The sequence below is a fragment of the Artibeus jamaicensis genome, unplaced genomic scaffold (genome assembly GCF_021234435.1).
Source record: "Artibeus jamaicensis isolate MK-2021 breed Jamaican fruit bat unplaced genomic scaffold, CSHL_Jam_final contig_851, whole genome shotgun sequence".
In the NCBI taxonomy this organism is placed as follows: domain Eukaryota; kingdom Metazoa; phylum Chordata; class Mammalia; order Chiroptera; family Phyllostomidae; genus Artibeus; species Artibeus jamaicensis.
Genome location: NW_026521986.1, coordinates 18,129,862 through 18,145,917, shown reverse-complemented (window position 1 = coordinate 18,145,917; position 16,056 = coordinate 18,129,862). Strand labels below are relative to the sequence as shown.

At 37.5% G+C, this 16,056-nt stretch overlaps 1 protein-coding gene across 3 annotated transcripts in view; it reads left to right on the top strand.

Moving 5' to 3' along the window:
* DIO2 (iodothyronine deiodinase 2) overlaps positions 1-16,056 on the top strand; it is an 85,887-nt gene that overhangs the window by 57,072 nt on the left and 12,759 nt on the right. For 2 of the 3 annotated variants that reach the window (XM_053673405.1, XM_037154806.2), the window contains one exon: positions 14,210-14,484. In XM_053673405.1, coding sequence (XP_053529380.1) covers positions 14,263-14,484 — 222 coding nt within the window. In that variant the 5' untranslated portion in view covers positions 14,210-14,262. Of the gene's footprint in view, positions 1-13,628; positions 13,734-14,209; positions 14,485-16,056 lie in introns of those variants that run through there. The other variant, XM_037154807.2, reaches the window with a different exon arrangement.

Below are 16,056 nucleotides of genomic sequence, written 5' to 3'. Positions count from 1 at the left end.
AAACTAGAAAATAATTGTAGTGTTTGAAATTGGTCTTCTAATAAACAAACTAAATAAATGAGCATTATTCATCCTATGGAATTTAACAGTGATGTGAATTCACTTAGAATAATACAGAAAAATGGCAGAAAATGGGGACAACTATAACTGAACAACAATAAAAATTTTTTTAAAAGAACATGGAGAACTATTATAAAGAACAAAAATAAACTAACATCTGTTTTTGTAGAAAGTGGAGCAAAATTAAGTGAATAATTTATAAATTAGGAGGGATTATTTCTTAAAAGGAAGATGGTTGAATATAATATATATAATATATATAATGTTTACAAAAGGAAATTTTAAGTCTCCTCTTTAGTTTTAAAAAACATTTCACTTATGTGCAACAGTTTAAATATTTTTTTTTATTTGCAGCCTGTATTAGTTTCCTGTGGCTGTTGTAATGGTTTATCACAAACTGATTGGCTTTGGCCAGTGGAAATTTTTTTCTCTCCCAGTTCTGGAGGCAGAAGTCTGAAATTCACGTCACTGGGCCAAAGTCAAGGTGTCAATAGGGTCCTGCTCCCTGTGCAGACTCTATGGGGGAATCCTTTCCCTGCCTCTTTCAGCTGACATTCTTTGGCTTGTGACCACATCACGCCAATCTTCAAGGCCAGCATTTTCAAATCTCGTTTTGCTTTGTCAACTCATGTATGTGAAATGTTCCTTTACCTACCCTTTATTTTATTTTATTATTATTTTTTTTAGGACATTGCTTTCAGACAGAAAGAGGGAGAGGAAGAGGGAGAGAGAGAGAGAATCTGAGAGTGAGAGAGAGGGGTCGAGAGAAATATTAATGTAAGAGAGAAACATCAATCAGTTGCTTTCTCATATACACCCTGACCAACTACCAAACCTACAACCTGGATATGTACCCAAAGGTTCGGGAATTGAACCTGTGACCTTCCATCTATGGGCCAACACTAACCAGCTGAGCTACACTAGTCACCTGTATCTCCCTTTTTGGATACAGGAAATGGCATTTAGGACCAACTCAAATAATCCAGGATAATTTTCCCATCTCAATATCATTAACATCATCATATCTGCAAAGACCTTTTTCCCAAATAAGGTAAGATTTACGGGTTCCAGGAATTAGGATCTATTATCTTTTTAGGGGACAGGGGATTTTTTTTTTTTTAGCCTATTACACAATTTGAGGGATTAACTGAGTTCTTCATGGGTACTTCCAGTGTTCGGATTTTTTGATTCAAAAATCATGATCTTTGCAATTTGTTTCACCCCCCCCCCCCCAAACCTTTGGTTTCTTCACTTATGAGGTAAGCCTAATAATGGCATTTATGCTATAATGTTGTTATGGAGAAACTGACTTAATGCAATTAAAAATAGAAGAATGGTTGGTACATATGAAGTTCTTAATATGTATCAGCTATCAGTACTTGGTGCTGTTTGTGTTGATAATACCATTAATATAAAATAAAGATTATGCAAAAAGATAATTGGGTACTTGCTTGGTGGTCTATGGTATAATCCACATTTTTTACTGTTACTTTACTTTGTTTTGACAAGTTTAATGAAGGGAGGTCACAGAAGTAGTTAAAGTAGTGACTTGACATCCAAAGAATATATTTGATCTGCTTTGTGGAGTTTATTTAACTTTATCTACACCAGGGACAGACTAAGCTAACCCCCAAATTGAGGAGGCAACTGAATAATCCAGTTTGAACAAAAGTTCCCCTTAAGAATAACAGCCTCAAGAATAGCAGATATGTACTATTTGCTTTTTACTCTAAAAATATCTGAGTCTCCTTTTTAGCTTTTTATGAACATAAACAAAATCACAAACTTTATATTTAACAGAATCTTTTCCTGCTAAATTAAGTACTGTCTTTATATAACTTGACTTGTTTAATATGTCTCCTATTCAGATTGGCCTTTCTACCCCTTAAACATGAAATTGTCTTCTTACCAAATTTTTACTGTAGTATAAACATGTTTGTTAGTAACAAATCAACATACAATGTATAAACCCCTTTCAATAAAATGTTTTACAGGGTTTTATAAATATAGTTGTATTTTAACATACATTTTAGGTGTCATTATTTTGAAGAAACAACTATTGTAGCTATTGTGCCCATTAATTGGTAGGGTATGTAATTTCTTCAAGGGGCTACATTAGGCCAATGGTAGAGTCATTGACAGGCCAGAGTAAAAAAAAATAATATTGATTTGTTTTTTATTATTAACGTGGTATGATTTCAAAACAATGACATTTCAAGTAATTATGTCATAGGTACCCTAGTGGAAATAGTACTTCCATTTTTCTCTCTACATTTCTCCAGACAATAATCAAATGTAGTTCAAGTGCAATGACAATCTATTTGTAGACCTTTTACTATTTGAAATACTACTAGGTTAAACAATATAACATTGCTGTTCTTGTAGGCTGGAAAAGGTTGAAAGGTTCATATAGCACAAAGTAAACAGACAGCACCCCTGTGAAAAGGGAGCTCCATTTTCCAGACTTATTAAATTAAAGTTGCTAGATGAAACATTGAAGTATATAAGGAAAAGTTTGCATTTTCAAGTTACTTATATTTATGCCAATAAATGTAAACTGAGCCCTGTTTCATATCCCTTAATGTCAATGATCAGGGGAACATAGCCTTATTAAAAGAAGGGAAATGAGCCCTGGCTGGTGTAGCTCACTGGATGAGTGTGGGCTGTGAACCAAAGAGTCGCTGGTTTGATTCCCAGTCAGGGCACATGCCTGGGTTGCGGGCCAGCTCCTCACTGTGGGGCATGTGAGAGGCAACCACATATTGATGTTTCTCTCTTTCCCTTCCCCTCTCTTTAAAAATAAATAAATAAAACTTTAAAAAATATATTCTCTCTGATTTCTTTAAAAAAAAAGAAGAGAAATGAGTGAAAGAAATTCATAGTGAGAAAAGCTAGGTAAACAGAAAACAATAAAAAATGCAGATTGCTATAAACTTTGTAATCATTTCTGCTTGACAATGTTTATCTCTTTAAATATTTATCTTCTTACCCATTTTTATGTGACTCATAAAGTTGGATATCACTCAATGTTTAGCTCTTTGGTGTCTGAACATGGAAAGCAGATTGCCCTGGCATTTTTATATACTGTAGAAAAGAAAGTCATTTTCATTTATTGAGATTTGTTATTTGAATATGTTTTCCAATATAGCAAAGTACACCTACAAAATTTAATGTACATGCATTTGCAAGTACACTATTCTGAAGTAGCATCAGGTAAAATTTGATACTTTCTTTTGGAGAAAATGCAGAGAACAAAATACATGCATGTACTTTTCCCATCTTACTCTCCACCCTCTTTCCCTTAGTGATCAGTGACATTGGTAAAGCTATTATATTTTCCATAAAACTGTCCCGAACATCCATTCATCACTTCTTGGTCTAGGGGTTGTTCTGGAATGGTAAGTGGTTGGGAACATGCCATATCTCCAATGGAAGGATTATTACCTTGGGGGAAAGGTTTGATGACTCAAGAAAGGAGAATGACTGTAGGGAATAGGCATAGAGACCCTATTAGTATGGGTTTTACTAGGAAGTTAAGTTTTATATTTATATATTTGTTTTTATGGTAAATTTCATGAGTTTCTTATATCTGTGGAGTTTTCCTATGAGAAATTTTACATGCAGAAACACATTAGCCTTGCCATTGATCACCTCCATGAATTCTTATCAGGTTTTATTCTATCAGAACTGTCAGATTCTTATGACCTAGTTGCCTATTTCATGTCATATTTTGTAGAACATTGCATTTGGGGATGGATGGGAATGAGTAAACTGAGACCACCTCATAATTTAAAAAGCAATCTGGTTCTAAGTCAGCATGTGCACTATATACCAGTAAAAACAAATGAAAGTAAGGAAATGACTGTGGTTCAGTAATTTATGGAAAATGTTACAGTTTTATTATCTATCCATGCATTTTTTAAAAAACACCTTTGCCATAGCATAAGGTACTTAGATGAAAGATTGGATTTGAGCTCAGAAGTGATGGGAAGAAATGTCAATTTTCTATTTCTTTCTATGTCACTTGACAGATAAATCAAAAAGTGAGGAAAAGGGAGATATAAGAGAATAAATCAATTAGCTGGCTAATTTATACTATAACTTCTGTAGGCAAAAAACATTGTAGATGTTTAGGAGAATCAAAAACTTGACAAGAACTTCCTTCAAAATTCCATGGGAAGCAGGTGAGGGTGGTAGAGATAAACCAAGATTGGACATGAGTTTATATTTGTTGAAGCTGGCTGACGGGTACATGGGCTTTTATATTCATCACTCTACTTTGGCATATGTTCGAATTTTTCCGTAGTAAACAGTTTTTTTTAAAAACTCTATAATTTAACTATTTCCCAGCAAAAATTAATACTCTAAATATGAAAACAAGAATGTTCATTGTGCACTTATATGACAGGCTCTATATTTCATTAATATATCCTATTTCCACAAAATCTTGGTTTCCACCTTTTTCTTGAGCTAGCTCATAAAATTCCCTAACAAGTAACATCCTCAACATCTCTAACCATGCTTCCTTTTAATGTCAGGTGATTGTCATGAGAGGACCAAGGTAACAAAAATCACAACTAAAGAAGCAAGAGTGACGCCTTGACGTATAGACCAAAGAGAACTGGAAGAATGCAAAGTTGGGTAAAAGTCATGCTGAGTTAGTAGACCCGTTCTTTCTCCTGTAACAGTATAAAGATTCCAGAGGCTACAGTGTAAAGGGGGGCAACAGTATGTTCACAGGTGTATGTACACAAAGCAGAGTTTATTCTTATAATATTATTTACCAATTATTATATTATTTTTTTACGAACAACTCTAAACCTAATTTTGCCCCACCTGTAGTAGTGACTCAATGTGTAATCTCAATGTACTTTATAAGCTTACCCTGGTGAGGTACCCGGAGAAGCGAAAAATGGAATGAATGACTCAAAATCATACACGTGTGGTCCTGAAGAGCTAGAATTAATCTGATCCCTCCTGTCCCTGCCATTGATGTATTCTTTAACAAGAAGTGAACAGCATTGCCAAGAATTACTTCCTTGCTTCCATTGTATATTTACAACATGAAAATGTTAGGATAGAACTTGTACCTGTCTGTCAATTGAAAGGGGGAGAAAGGAAATATATAAAGCCAGGTCTCTGCCCCTTGCTGTTACTCACAGCATCTGTGAAAACAAAGCTTTAAGCAATTTATTTTTCATTTTGCATAACTAGTACAATTTTGTTTATTGAGAGAAGGTTATAAGTTCCCAAATAATTTATTTTCCAAGGTCAAAAAATACTATTGATCCACTAATAGAGATGAATGATAAAATATCACAGACATAAACAGGTGTATACAAAACCATCGTTTTAAATTTGTTCCACTGTCAAGTACCACATTTCTGAATTTGATTTTGCAACTCTATAATTAATGGGACCTGTGTATTATCTTCATTAACTCTTTCTTGACTCTTATTCCACTTAGAACTGGCTAATCCTTCCTTTATACTATGCCATACACCGCAATTCTATTACAGCACCAGTAACACTTCTTTTAATTTACATGTCTGTCTCCTTCTATTGGACTCTACATTTTCTAGACCAGAGATCCTTTCAATGCTCAGTGCAATGACTGCCTCTTTGTAGGTTTCAATAAATGTTTATAGTAAGCAGATGGCCAACTGATTAAATGTCTTACGATGGCTTTTGAGTTATTTGAAGCTAATTTTATAATGTAAGCAAATGTCTTTGCCTTTTCCCTTCCCCTTTTCTTACCTCTCCCGTATCCTTCCACTAGGGGTATGTGTAGAAAACAAAAGTATTTTACCTACTGACTTCCCATTTCACAGGGAAGTGAACTAATCTCTGCATGCTTTATATTTCTTGATGATTCTATTATTCAGCATCTATCATGATCAAGGCAGTCAAATGCTGTTGATTGTGGAGTGTCCCACCACAAATCCTTATCACATTCATTCTTCTAAACTCAGTCCTGTCTTCTAACATTCTGCTTTTCTTTTTGCTTTTTTTCCCTTTTTTCTCCCATTGTCTGCTAGGTCATTCTGTCATACAAGAAAATAAATAGCTTTGATAGCTCTTTTGAGACCCATAGTTCTGAGGTCCCATGGTAGTAGGAAAGTATTTCTATGTAGGACAAATAAAACAATCTCTTAACCAAGAGGCAAAATAGTACCACAAATATTGGGAGGCATTGAATTTTTTTGAGGCTTAAATTTGTCAAACACAGTGTTCATTTAAATGTCAGTGTTTTTCTCCTTTGTTATTGAATGTTTTTCTACCCAACTGTGAACTAGAATAATTAGGAGAATGATTTGTTTTGTAGGATCAGGGATACTTATGTAGCTTTTCTTTATATTCTCCCAGGAATCATGGAAGATGAAGAAGTGTTACATGATGAATAATTTAGAATTAAGAAACATGCCTTTTGAGAGGGTCCTCAAACAGGTTCAGTTCCAGGTTGAGTTTGGGCAAATATTCAGATTGATTATTTTATTCTTCAGGCACTATCCCTAATTACTGGTAATCTTTCCTGTTCTCCACTAAGTAGCCAAAGTTTTCTTAAAGTCTGTTGAAACAGGTTGGTAATTCACACTATATTAACAGATCTGGCCTGCCAGGAACATTTTTTCCCAAAGAATGTTTTAAAAGAGGAAATTTATTGACTTAGGCAGGTACAAATAAACTCATTAGCCAAGATTGCTTTTTATTTTGCACAGTTTTAGATCAAGACCACGTTTCTTCAAAATGTGAATACATTAGCCACCAACATGAGATAAATATGGGAAGACATTTTTAGCTCTATTTTACAGGTAGAAATATCAGGTCAGGGGTTTGTTTCTGGTTATATGGGCCTGAATGATCCCAGAAATAGATTCTGTGTCTGGTAACTGAAGTCTGTCAGAACAAGACAATTCTTGATAACAGATAAATGCCAATTGCTGAGTGAGCTATATTATTTAATACTTATCAGGAAGCAATAGAGATTTTTGGCTCTCAGTAGTTTGAGGTCTTAGATTTGTATATAATTTAGCTCATTACTGATATAAAAAATTGGTATTTTGGAAAGGTGGATTTTAAGTTTTTAAAACAGAATAAAAAAATTTCCCAGAGAAAACAAAATAAGATTATTCAGAAATTTATATGCCTCTCTTCTCTTCTCTTCTCTTCTCTTCTCTTCTCTTCTCTTCTCTTCTCTTCTCTTCTCTTCTCTTCTCTTCTCTTCTCTTCTCTTCTCTTCTCTTCCTTCTCTTTCCTTCCTTCCTTCCTTCCTTCCTTCCTTCCTTCCTTCCTTCCTTCCTTCCTTCCTCTTTCTTTCCTTCTCTCTTTCTTTCTTCTCTTGTTTTATTTTTAAATTTTATTAAATCTATTGTGATAACACTGGCTAGTAAGTTTGCATATGTCTTAAGTGTACAATCCTACAATGCATTATTATATATTGCATTGTGGGTTCAGTGGCCAAAGTTAGGTCTTCTTCTGTCACCGTGTATTTCACCACCTTTACCCCCTTTTACATCCCTGATTCCCCTTTCCCCTCTGATAACCAACATACTTTTGTCTGTATCTATGAGTATTTGTTTGTGTAGTTTGTTCATTTTTGCTTTCTGTTTTATATTCCACATCTGAGTGAAATTATATGGTTCTTTAGTTTTCCATCTTATTTTGCTTAACATGATATTCTCAGGATCCATCCATGTTGTTGCAAAAGACAGTATTTCATCTTTTCTTATGGTTGGGTAGTATTTCATTATATACACTACTGGTGGGAATATAAACTGATACAGCCACTATGGAAAGCAGTATAGAACTTCCTTGAAAAATTAAGAATAGAGTTATCATGTGACCCAGCAATGCCTCTTATGGGTCTCTACCTGAAAAATTTGGAAAAAATTATTCATAAAAATATATGAATCCTTATGTTCATTACAGCATTATTCATGGTGGCCAAGACATGGAAACATACATATATATACACACACACATACATATAAACACACACACCCCTACTTTTAAAATAATCATTTAGCTAAGTGGTTGTGTGTTGATAGAAGACTACCAGTATCCATCTAATGGATGAGGTTTGACCTTAAACATAGATTTGAATTTCATGCATTATATTTTATCCTTAGAAGACATGCTAATCCTTTTCTATCTACCTCCTGTTAAGAAAGCATACGGATTTACTTAATCTTGCGCCAAAAAATTAGTCTTTGGAATTGAAATGAGAATAGAGCAATAATTTGTGATTATGGTATTCTGCCATTAGCTCAGTTGGATGTTTTTATGTATATGTTATATATTAACTTATTCTAAACTATTACTTTAATGGCACCACAGGCTTTAAAAGGTTTTGAGAGATTATCTTATTAGACTCCCTCCCTACCTTGAAAGCAGTTCCACTAATAACATTTTCATAACCTCCCTTGGTAACATATCTCTTTGCACAATCATCCTCATCGCAGGCATTTTATCCCCATATCAAATGTGGATTTTTTTTACCTACAGTTAATTCTATTAGCTCCACAGTCTCCACTGAGGTTGGAAGAGAATATCTAGCTCACTTTCTCTGTGTATTAGTATCTACCGATTCCTGAGAGAGGAGGTGTGGCATCCTTTGCTCTTAGTGGGAACAAAGTACACTATTACCTCTGGAATCAGCATGTATCTTAATATATTTTGTCATGTCCTATGGTCATGTATTCAGTGTATGAGTGAGATGATATATACATTATTTTTTTTAATTCCTGTAAAACAATTGATAAAGAATGGCCTATTTTATTTTTAAGACATCATCATCTGGTGCTTCCCTTTGAGCTGTAGAATGAAATAGAGGAAAAGTTATTCCAAAGATGATGGCTGTTTTTGACCAATTTCTTTTGTTTCTTGTGGTCCATTTCATTGGGCCAAATATTTAGGGAGAAGGAAGACACTAATTCAAATTTTAGGAAACAAAGAGGTTGAGTTTAATTTGTTTTTTTTCTGAGGAGGAGGGTCTTCATCCTGAAGGACTTCCCCACATATAACTTTATAGTGTTTTTCTCCTTTATTCCCCTGCCCTCCCCCCCAAATCTTGGGTGTCTCTAGAGACTAATAAACTATCCTCAAAACTGAATAACACCCAGAGAGTCTCATGGCACCTGAAGAGCTACGGGCAGATGGGTGTGGGGACTGGCCATCAATTTAGATCTAGACCAGGTCAATAGCATCTGAAGGCTGTTGTCTCCTAACAGCTGTTCAGTGGCCTCTGTGAAATGAAGTGATGGCTTCCATCCAGGTTCTGGACAGCTGTCTTCCTCACAAAAATCATTGCCACAATTGGCATTCATCGGCTCTCCTGCTGGCAGCCTCTGCAGGCAATTCAGTGAATCTCTTTTCTCTCTTCTTCTTCACCCTCCTCATCTTCCTTCTTCTCTTCAGTTCTGCTCTCCTTCTCCTGTCTTTCCTTTTTCTTTCCTCCTCCGTGTTACCAGTAGGTGGCCTGAGGAAAGAAAGAGCAGCAGCAGCTCCTGAGAGAAGAATGTGTTAACGCCTCTCTGCCAGGGCTTGCCAAGGGACCTGGGACCAAGGCTGTTGGGACGGAAGGCTCATACCTCCCACAGCGTCGCCTTCACCTTCACTGCCCCAGCCCCAAGTTGCTTTGCTCAGGGTGTGTCAGAGTTTACTCTGGGATTGTCTATTTTATCTATCAAGTTTCTCCTTTCATCGCACTGCAGGGAACATGGGCTGTGTTTATAGAATGGATGGGCCCAAGGGGAATTTCGAGTGATTCAGTAGTTGTGGTATTAGCCTTACATTATAATTCCCTCTCTGGCACAACCAGGAGTTACTAGGGACAGAAAGTTGTACTGTTTGAGATTCCCTTTTCTGATAATAGCTGCATGTTTTGAGGGGATTATGTATGATGGTCGTCTTCCAAAACCCCAAATCAACACACTTATCTCTTGACCAGACATTATTTTGGGTATAAAATCTATTTGACAAGCTTTTAATACAGTAAAAATGAAACTCCCTTTTTTAATTATATTGAACAAATCACTTAAATTAGAAGGAATAAAATTCTACAAAGCTAAGACTCTTGAAAATCTGTGGCATGGATTATCAACTTCAATTTTTTTATTGTTGTTCTATTACAGTTGTCCCAATTTTCCCATTGCTCACTATCAATTTCAATTTTTTTAATGCTCTTTGTCTCCTTCAGATAGTGATAAGGAAATAGTAGTGGTACCTTCCATCCTCGAAATGCCCAAGACTGCTTTCAGGTATCCAACTTCATTTTCTCAGTCACAGTTTAAGAGTCCAAAAGTGGACCAAAGGAAGACTTATCACTAATATCCGTGTTATTTTTCCAAACAGAAGGAGGCAATGGTAGGACACGATGCTCTCACACTATGGAAAGGGAAAGAAAATTAAACTATTTTGCACTGGTTCAGCCCTTATTTAGAAGCCCAAAGTATTCTGCCCTAGGCTGCCTCTCTCTGGAATTTAAAACCTGTGTGCAGTGTTGTTGGGGAAATTCAGGCAACATACCACTTTAACTCATTGAAATGCTGATCATTAAGAATACTTAACATGACCAACAAGATATCCAAGACTTTCAAGTGATCATATGAAATCTAAATGAGGAGCTTGAATTGGGGCAATATTAAACAGATGTGAAATCCCAGATATCCTTTGCAATTTAGAAAGTAAAATTGCTTAGCACAACCACTTTGGCAAAGGGTTTTGAGTCTCAGAGTCATGACCAGGACCCACAAAACAGTCATGTAGGGAAAAAGTGAGGTTTAGAGTTGGAAAAAATACCCTAACACCAGCTCTAACTCCACAGTACTAATGATCCATTTTCTCTCATTTATATAATGGGACAAATCATTCTCTGTCACCTTATGGGTTATTTTTGTTGCTTAATAAGTATAAAGTTACTTGGAGATCAAAGTGCTAAATAGTATTAGTAATTAAAACAAGCAACTGTGAACCAAATGTAAAAAGAGAAATAAATAGCTTTGGAGAAATGTAATTTCTAAAATGGACAGATTGTTTAACAGGTAAAAGAATGAAACACTTTTGTGATTCACTTATTTATTAGTTTAGAAAAGGTGATAGAAAAAAATCTGAGAAATGACACAATCAGGTTGGCTATGTGACTATTTGTTCTATTACAAAAATCTTCGAGACACTTCTGACTACAAAACAATGTAAAAAGGAAATAAAAAAGAAAAAAAATGCCATTCTGATTTATAACCATTTGCAGTCTGAATGTGCTTTGAACTTTGTATTTAAAAAGAAAGCATTTTTCTGATTTTCTACCGATTCCTTTTTTTAGCTTACCATTTCCAAAAATACCTCTCTCCTTGAAAATGAAAACAAGTGAGGAAGAATTGGTTTATAGATGCCGAACTCTCTACCTCAAGGAAGCCCTCTTTAATGCAGACAGGGCAAAATGAGTGTGTGAGAAGGGGTGAGATTTTTAAGGCTTGGGCAGTAGTGAAAGTATCATTTCCTGAGTCCGCACCTTTTTCTGTCATTGTTGGCTGGGACTTTGTCTAGCACTGTAGCTTTCCCATCTACACTAGTTAACATACCATCTTGTCACCTCCCTCTCTTCATTCTACATTTTCTTACATCACGACATCAGAAGATTAGAGGATGAATTGAGTATATGTGTATTATGCATATGAACAATATTCTTTTGCTAACATTGTATGCTTGTCATAGGAAAATATTTTTGTATGTGCTTTATATTTATTTTTCTAAGCCCAGGAAGTCTTCTCTAAACATTTACTCCATGGGCTACAAATCCAAAACTCATTATGGACTAAAGAGACGATAACAATAAAAGAATCAAGCTTTTCAGGGTGAGGGTTGTGTCACTGGGGAGGGCCACACCCAAGTACATGAGGGTATATACAATTCTGGGGCACCCCAATCACATCATATTGTATGTGAATGGTGCCCCCTAGTGTGGAGCAATGCATACCCTGCCCATTTGTCCATTCAGTCCATCCTCCTTGAACTTGCTATGTGCCAGGCATGGTTTTAATTGCTGGGAGAGCAATGGACAAAGCAGACAAGAATACCTGGTCTTGTGGAACCCAAAGACATTCTTATTCAATTATTTTTTAAAAAGCAAAAAAGCACCGTGTCATCCAAATAAAATACATCTGCATGCAGAATTTGCCCCATGGGCCCACCAGTTAATGACCCTGCTCTAGTGTTTTAAATTATTTCTGTGATCTTGCAGGTTCCAGCCACAGGGACAAAGCACAGAAATGTCCTGACCAGAGGTTAGCACCCACTGTTTAGTGCATGCTTAATGACAGCTCTATATACACAGCCAAGTCAGCTAATTAATTTTCAATTAAAATTCTCTATCCCCACTGCAGTGTCTATACTTGTCACTCCTTCTTCCAAGAAAACATAATTCCTAGAGGTTATCTGTTTGGTAAGTGAGGAAGGAAAACTAGACAGAGATGGGGGTCATGGCATTCTGCCAAAGCATTGTCTGCTGTAAATACCTGTCGGTCCTGGAGACTGATGGGAGAGGTGGGTGGCAGAGCAGTGGTCAGTGTGGTTCCCTAGCCTATTCACAATCTGCTCCTTACTGCCTACAAATTTAATATTTTTCCAAACAAAAAGGAAGATTCACTAATGTGTCAGGTCTCTTAGGAGTTGTGCTCACAGAAGCAGGAGAAGCACAGAATGCAAAGAGCTCTCTCTTATAAAGAATTATTTCTCTGCCTTATGGCATCTTAATGCCCTTTGATGGAAAGGTTTAATTTAATATGCATATAGGCAAAGTGGAACTAAATGGGGGGTCTGATCACCTAACTTGCTTTCCTGTCTGGAAGATTTTCCTTTTTCCTTCCTTTCTTTTTCCCCCCATTGGAAACTTAGGTAAAACTGAAAAGAATGCTTATAGTAGTTTTCAGTAAGAAGCTTTAGAGAAATGTGGCAATGGTACTCAAAGAGGTGAAAAGTTTTCCACCTCACTTTAAATTTTGTGAAACAAAATCCCGATTCAAAAATATTTAAGGAACCTAACTCAGAAATCTGACGAGAGACAATCATAATATACAGGTATAAAAATAAAATTTAAACATTCACATCTTCCAAGAAATAGAGCCAAGATGATCTATTCTTCCTTTACCTGTCTCCCAGGGTCCCTTGTTTCTAGCCCCTCTCATAAGTGAAGAATAATAACAATAATAACAACCAGAAGAGAGAGTGTTAACTTATCAAATTTAGAGGAGTAAATTACTTTTCCCAAAGTTTGAAAGCATTTCCTGAAAACCGTCAGAGGTATTAATTTTTCCCACTCTCTCTTTAAATCACAAAGCAAAATTCCACTGTCCCTCCCCGCCTCGCCCCCCCCACACTTCTAAAAAAAAAAAAAAAGTTGTCGAGTTTTGCTTTTCTATTCACTGCAGTCCTGGCCAAAGTAAAGCCCTCTTTCTCAATGACGTCAAGATCTTTACCAAGATTAGGCTTTCATTTCTCTATTGCAGCAATTAGCCAGGGGATGTATAAAAGGCTTCAGGGAGACTCACTGGGCTGCAGAGAGAGCACTTTGCACCACAGATAGCACCGGAGCAAAGCCAGAGGGAGTGAGGAGAGGAGAGGAGTCAGTCGCTCCAGGGAAAAAGAGTGAGGCAGGCTGGAGAGAAGGAGAACAGAAAGTGTGTGTAAAACGGAGTAAGGGGGGGGGGAACTACCCTTAAGCACATTTTAAAAACTGGCAATTCAAGAAAGAAACAGCCTACGTATCTGAACATAGAGACAATGAAAAGCTAAAGAAAATTTTGCAGTCTCTGCCACAGTCTCATAGGTGCTTGGAAATGAAAGTGGAACTGGCTGTCTTTAACCGACTCTGAGAGGGGTTACTGGATTAGGGACGGGTACGCCAGTTTTTTTTTTTTTTTTAAACATCTTAAATCCTGAAAAAAAAAAAGCAGCAGCTCCGAATTGAATGAATTGATGGGCACACTCCAACTGCTGGGCTGGACAAACTGGACTTGGTCTTGCCATTTCTGCTTCTTTGAAAGAGGAGAGAGCCTGGGCTTCCTTTTAATTTGGTGTTTTTTCCTTCTCCCCCACCCCCAACCTTCCCCTTTACCTCTCCCACCCCCTCTATTACCACCCCCTTTTAAATAAGAGGGTGAAGGGGAACCACAGTGCACACGGGAACTGACTCAGGAGGCAGAGAAGATGGGCATCCTCAGCGTAGACTTGCTGATCACACTGCAGATTCTGCCAGTTTTTTTCTCCAACTGCCTCTTCCTGGCGCTCTATGACTCGGTCATTCTCCTCAAGCACGTGGTGCTGCTCTTGAGCCGCTCCAAGTCCACTCGCGGGGAGTGGAGGCGCATGCTGACCTCAGAGGGAATGCGCTGCATCTGGAAGAGCTTCCTCCTTGATGCCTACAAACAGGTGAGCTCACCCAGAGGGGCCTCTTAGGTCAGCCTGGGCAGGGGCTGCAGTGTTGGGGACTGGAGGCCCCGGGAGCACTAGGGTGAGATGGTGGAGCCCTATTTGGGGGCCCAGTTGTTCCAGTGAGCTCCTGCCTTGACTTCTTACACCTGTCACACAAGTTAAATTTGGGGGTAACAGGTAGTAAGCCATACTGACTCTGTGTGACCTAATAAGGAGTCTTTCTAATAAGGGGCATTTAATGGCTTGCTGTGACTTCGAAGCAGAGGATGTTTGTGCTGGCAGGGTGACTTCGGGAAAAGTCTGAAAATGTTGGGGGAAGGGGGACTGCTGAATTTCATCTGCTCTTGTTATCAACTGGGATGTTGAGGGTTTTTGCTTGACGAGAGGCTACGTGAGCTGTGTCCGGAAAGACAGTTCAATGACTGGGCATTGCCAAGCAAGGGGAAGAAAAGAAAATACCACTCAAACTGTTAGGGAGATGATGGCACTTCACAAAATGGTGACACCATAGGTGTGATTTGGCATAATATCGGCTTCATTTCTGGTAGAGGCAAGAGTTAACATAAGCAAGCCTGTGTGTACGGTGTCATCCTCTCCACTGATTCCGACTGGAAGGAACCTTTCGGATGGGGTTATCAGGCCCTGCATCCTGAGTTACTAGGTATCAGTTTGCAAAAAGAAGATCTGAGCACCGGCTGTCAGAAATCCAGACTTTGTAAGGGAAACCACATTTGCTTTGCTTCTCAAAAGTAAAGTAAGTTGTCTTAGAAAGAGCAGATAGGTCTACGGTTCGTTAAATTTCAAAGTTGCTTTAGCGCCCGCCTTCTGCATGGATCAGGGGCCTCACTCACCTGCAGAAGTTATATCCCAGGGGCTGTTCTCTCAAAGCCAGGAGCCTGGGGTCTTTGTTTCCAAGCGAAAAATGCCAGCATTTTTGCCTTTTCGCTGCTTGGAGCATGCTCAACTCAGATCTTAAGGAGCAAAGTGTAACATTGTGTCATTGGTCCTTAGTCAATTTGTCCCTATGCCCCTCTAACTCCTGAAGGTCCCTGGGGAAGAAGAATTGACTCCTTTGGCAAAAGTTGTAGTCAAAGCAGACAATCTTGGTTTTCCCTGTCAGTATTGGGGGGCCTTGTCCAAGATGCCAGGGAAAGCAGCTTTAGAAGAATATAAAAACTGATGAAGTAGTACCCGTAGGCAGGCAGTGCTGTAGAAGCAGATGAAACTCAGAATAAAAGAGGGGGAAGGGAACGGGTTCTCCAGAACTAAACACTAGAAAACTAAAACTATGCACCAGAAAGGGAAAGTAAGCCACCTCTAGTCACAAAGAATCCAAAGTAGGTTTGTTCCATTAAAAATCAAACAACTGTTCAGAAGAAAAGATCCATTGTAAATTAGCGAAGTTTTACTATAATCCATGTGTTTTGTATTGAGAGGAACCTGCAGTTTTGCATTTTTTCTAACGACTAGAGAATATTTAGAGCTCTCGTCTGTACGTGAAAATTCTTTTACAATAATATAAAATGATGCTTAAAGTTCTAACAGTAAAAGTCATTTATATTAGTTATG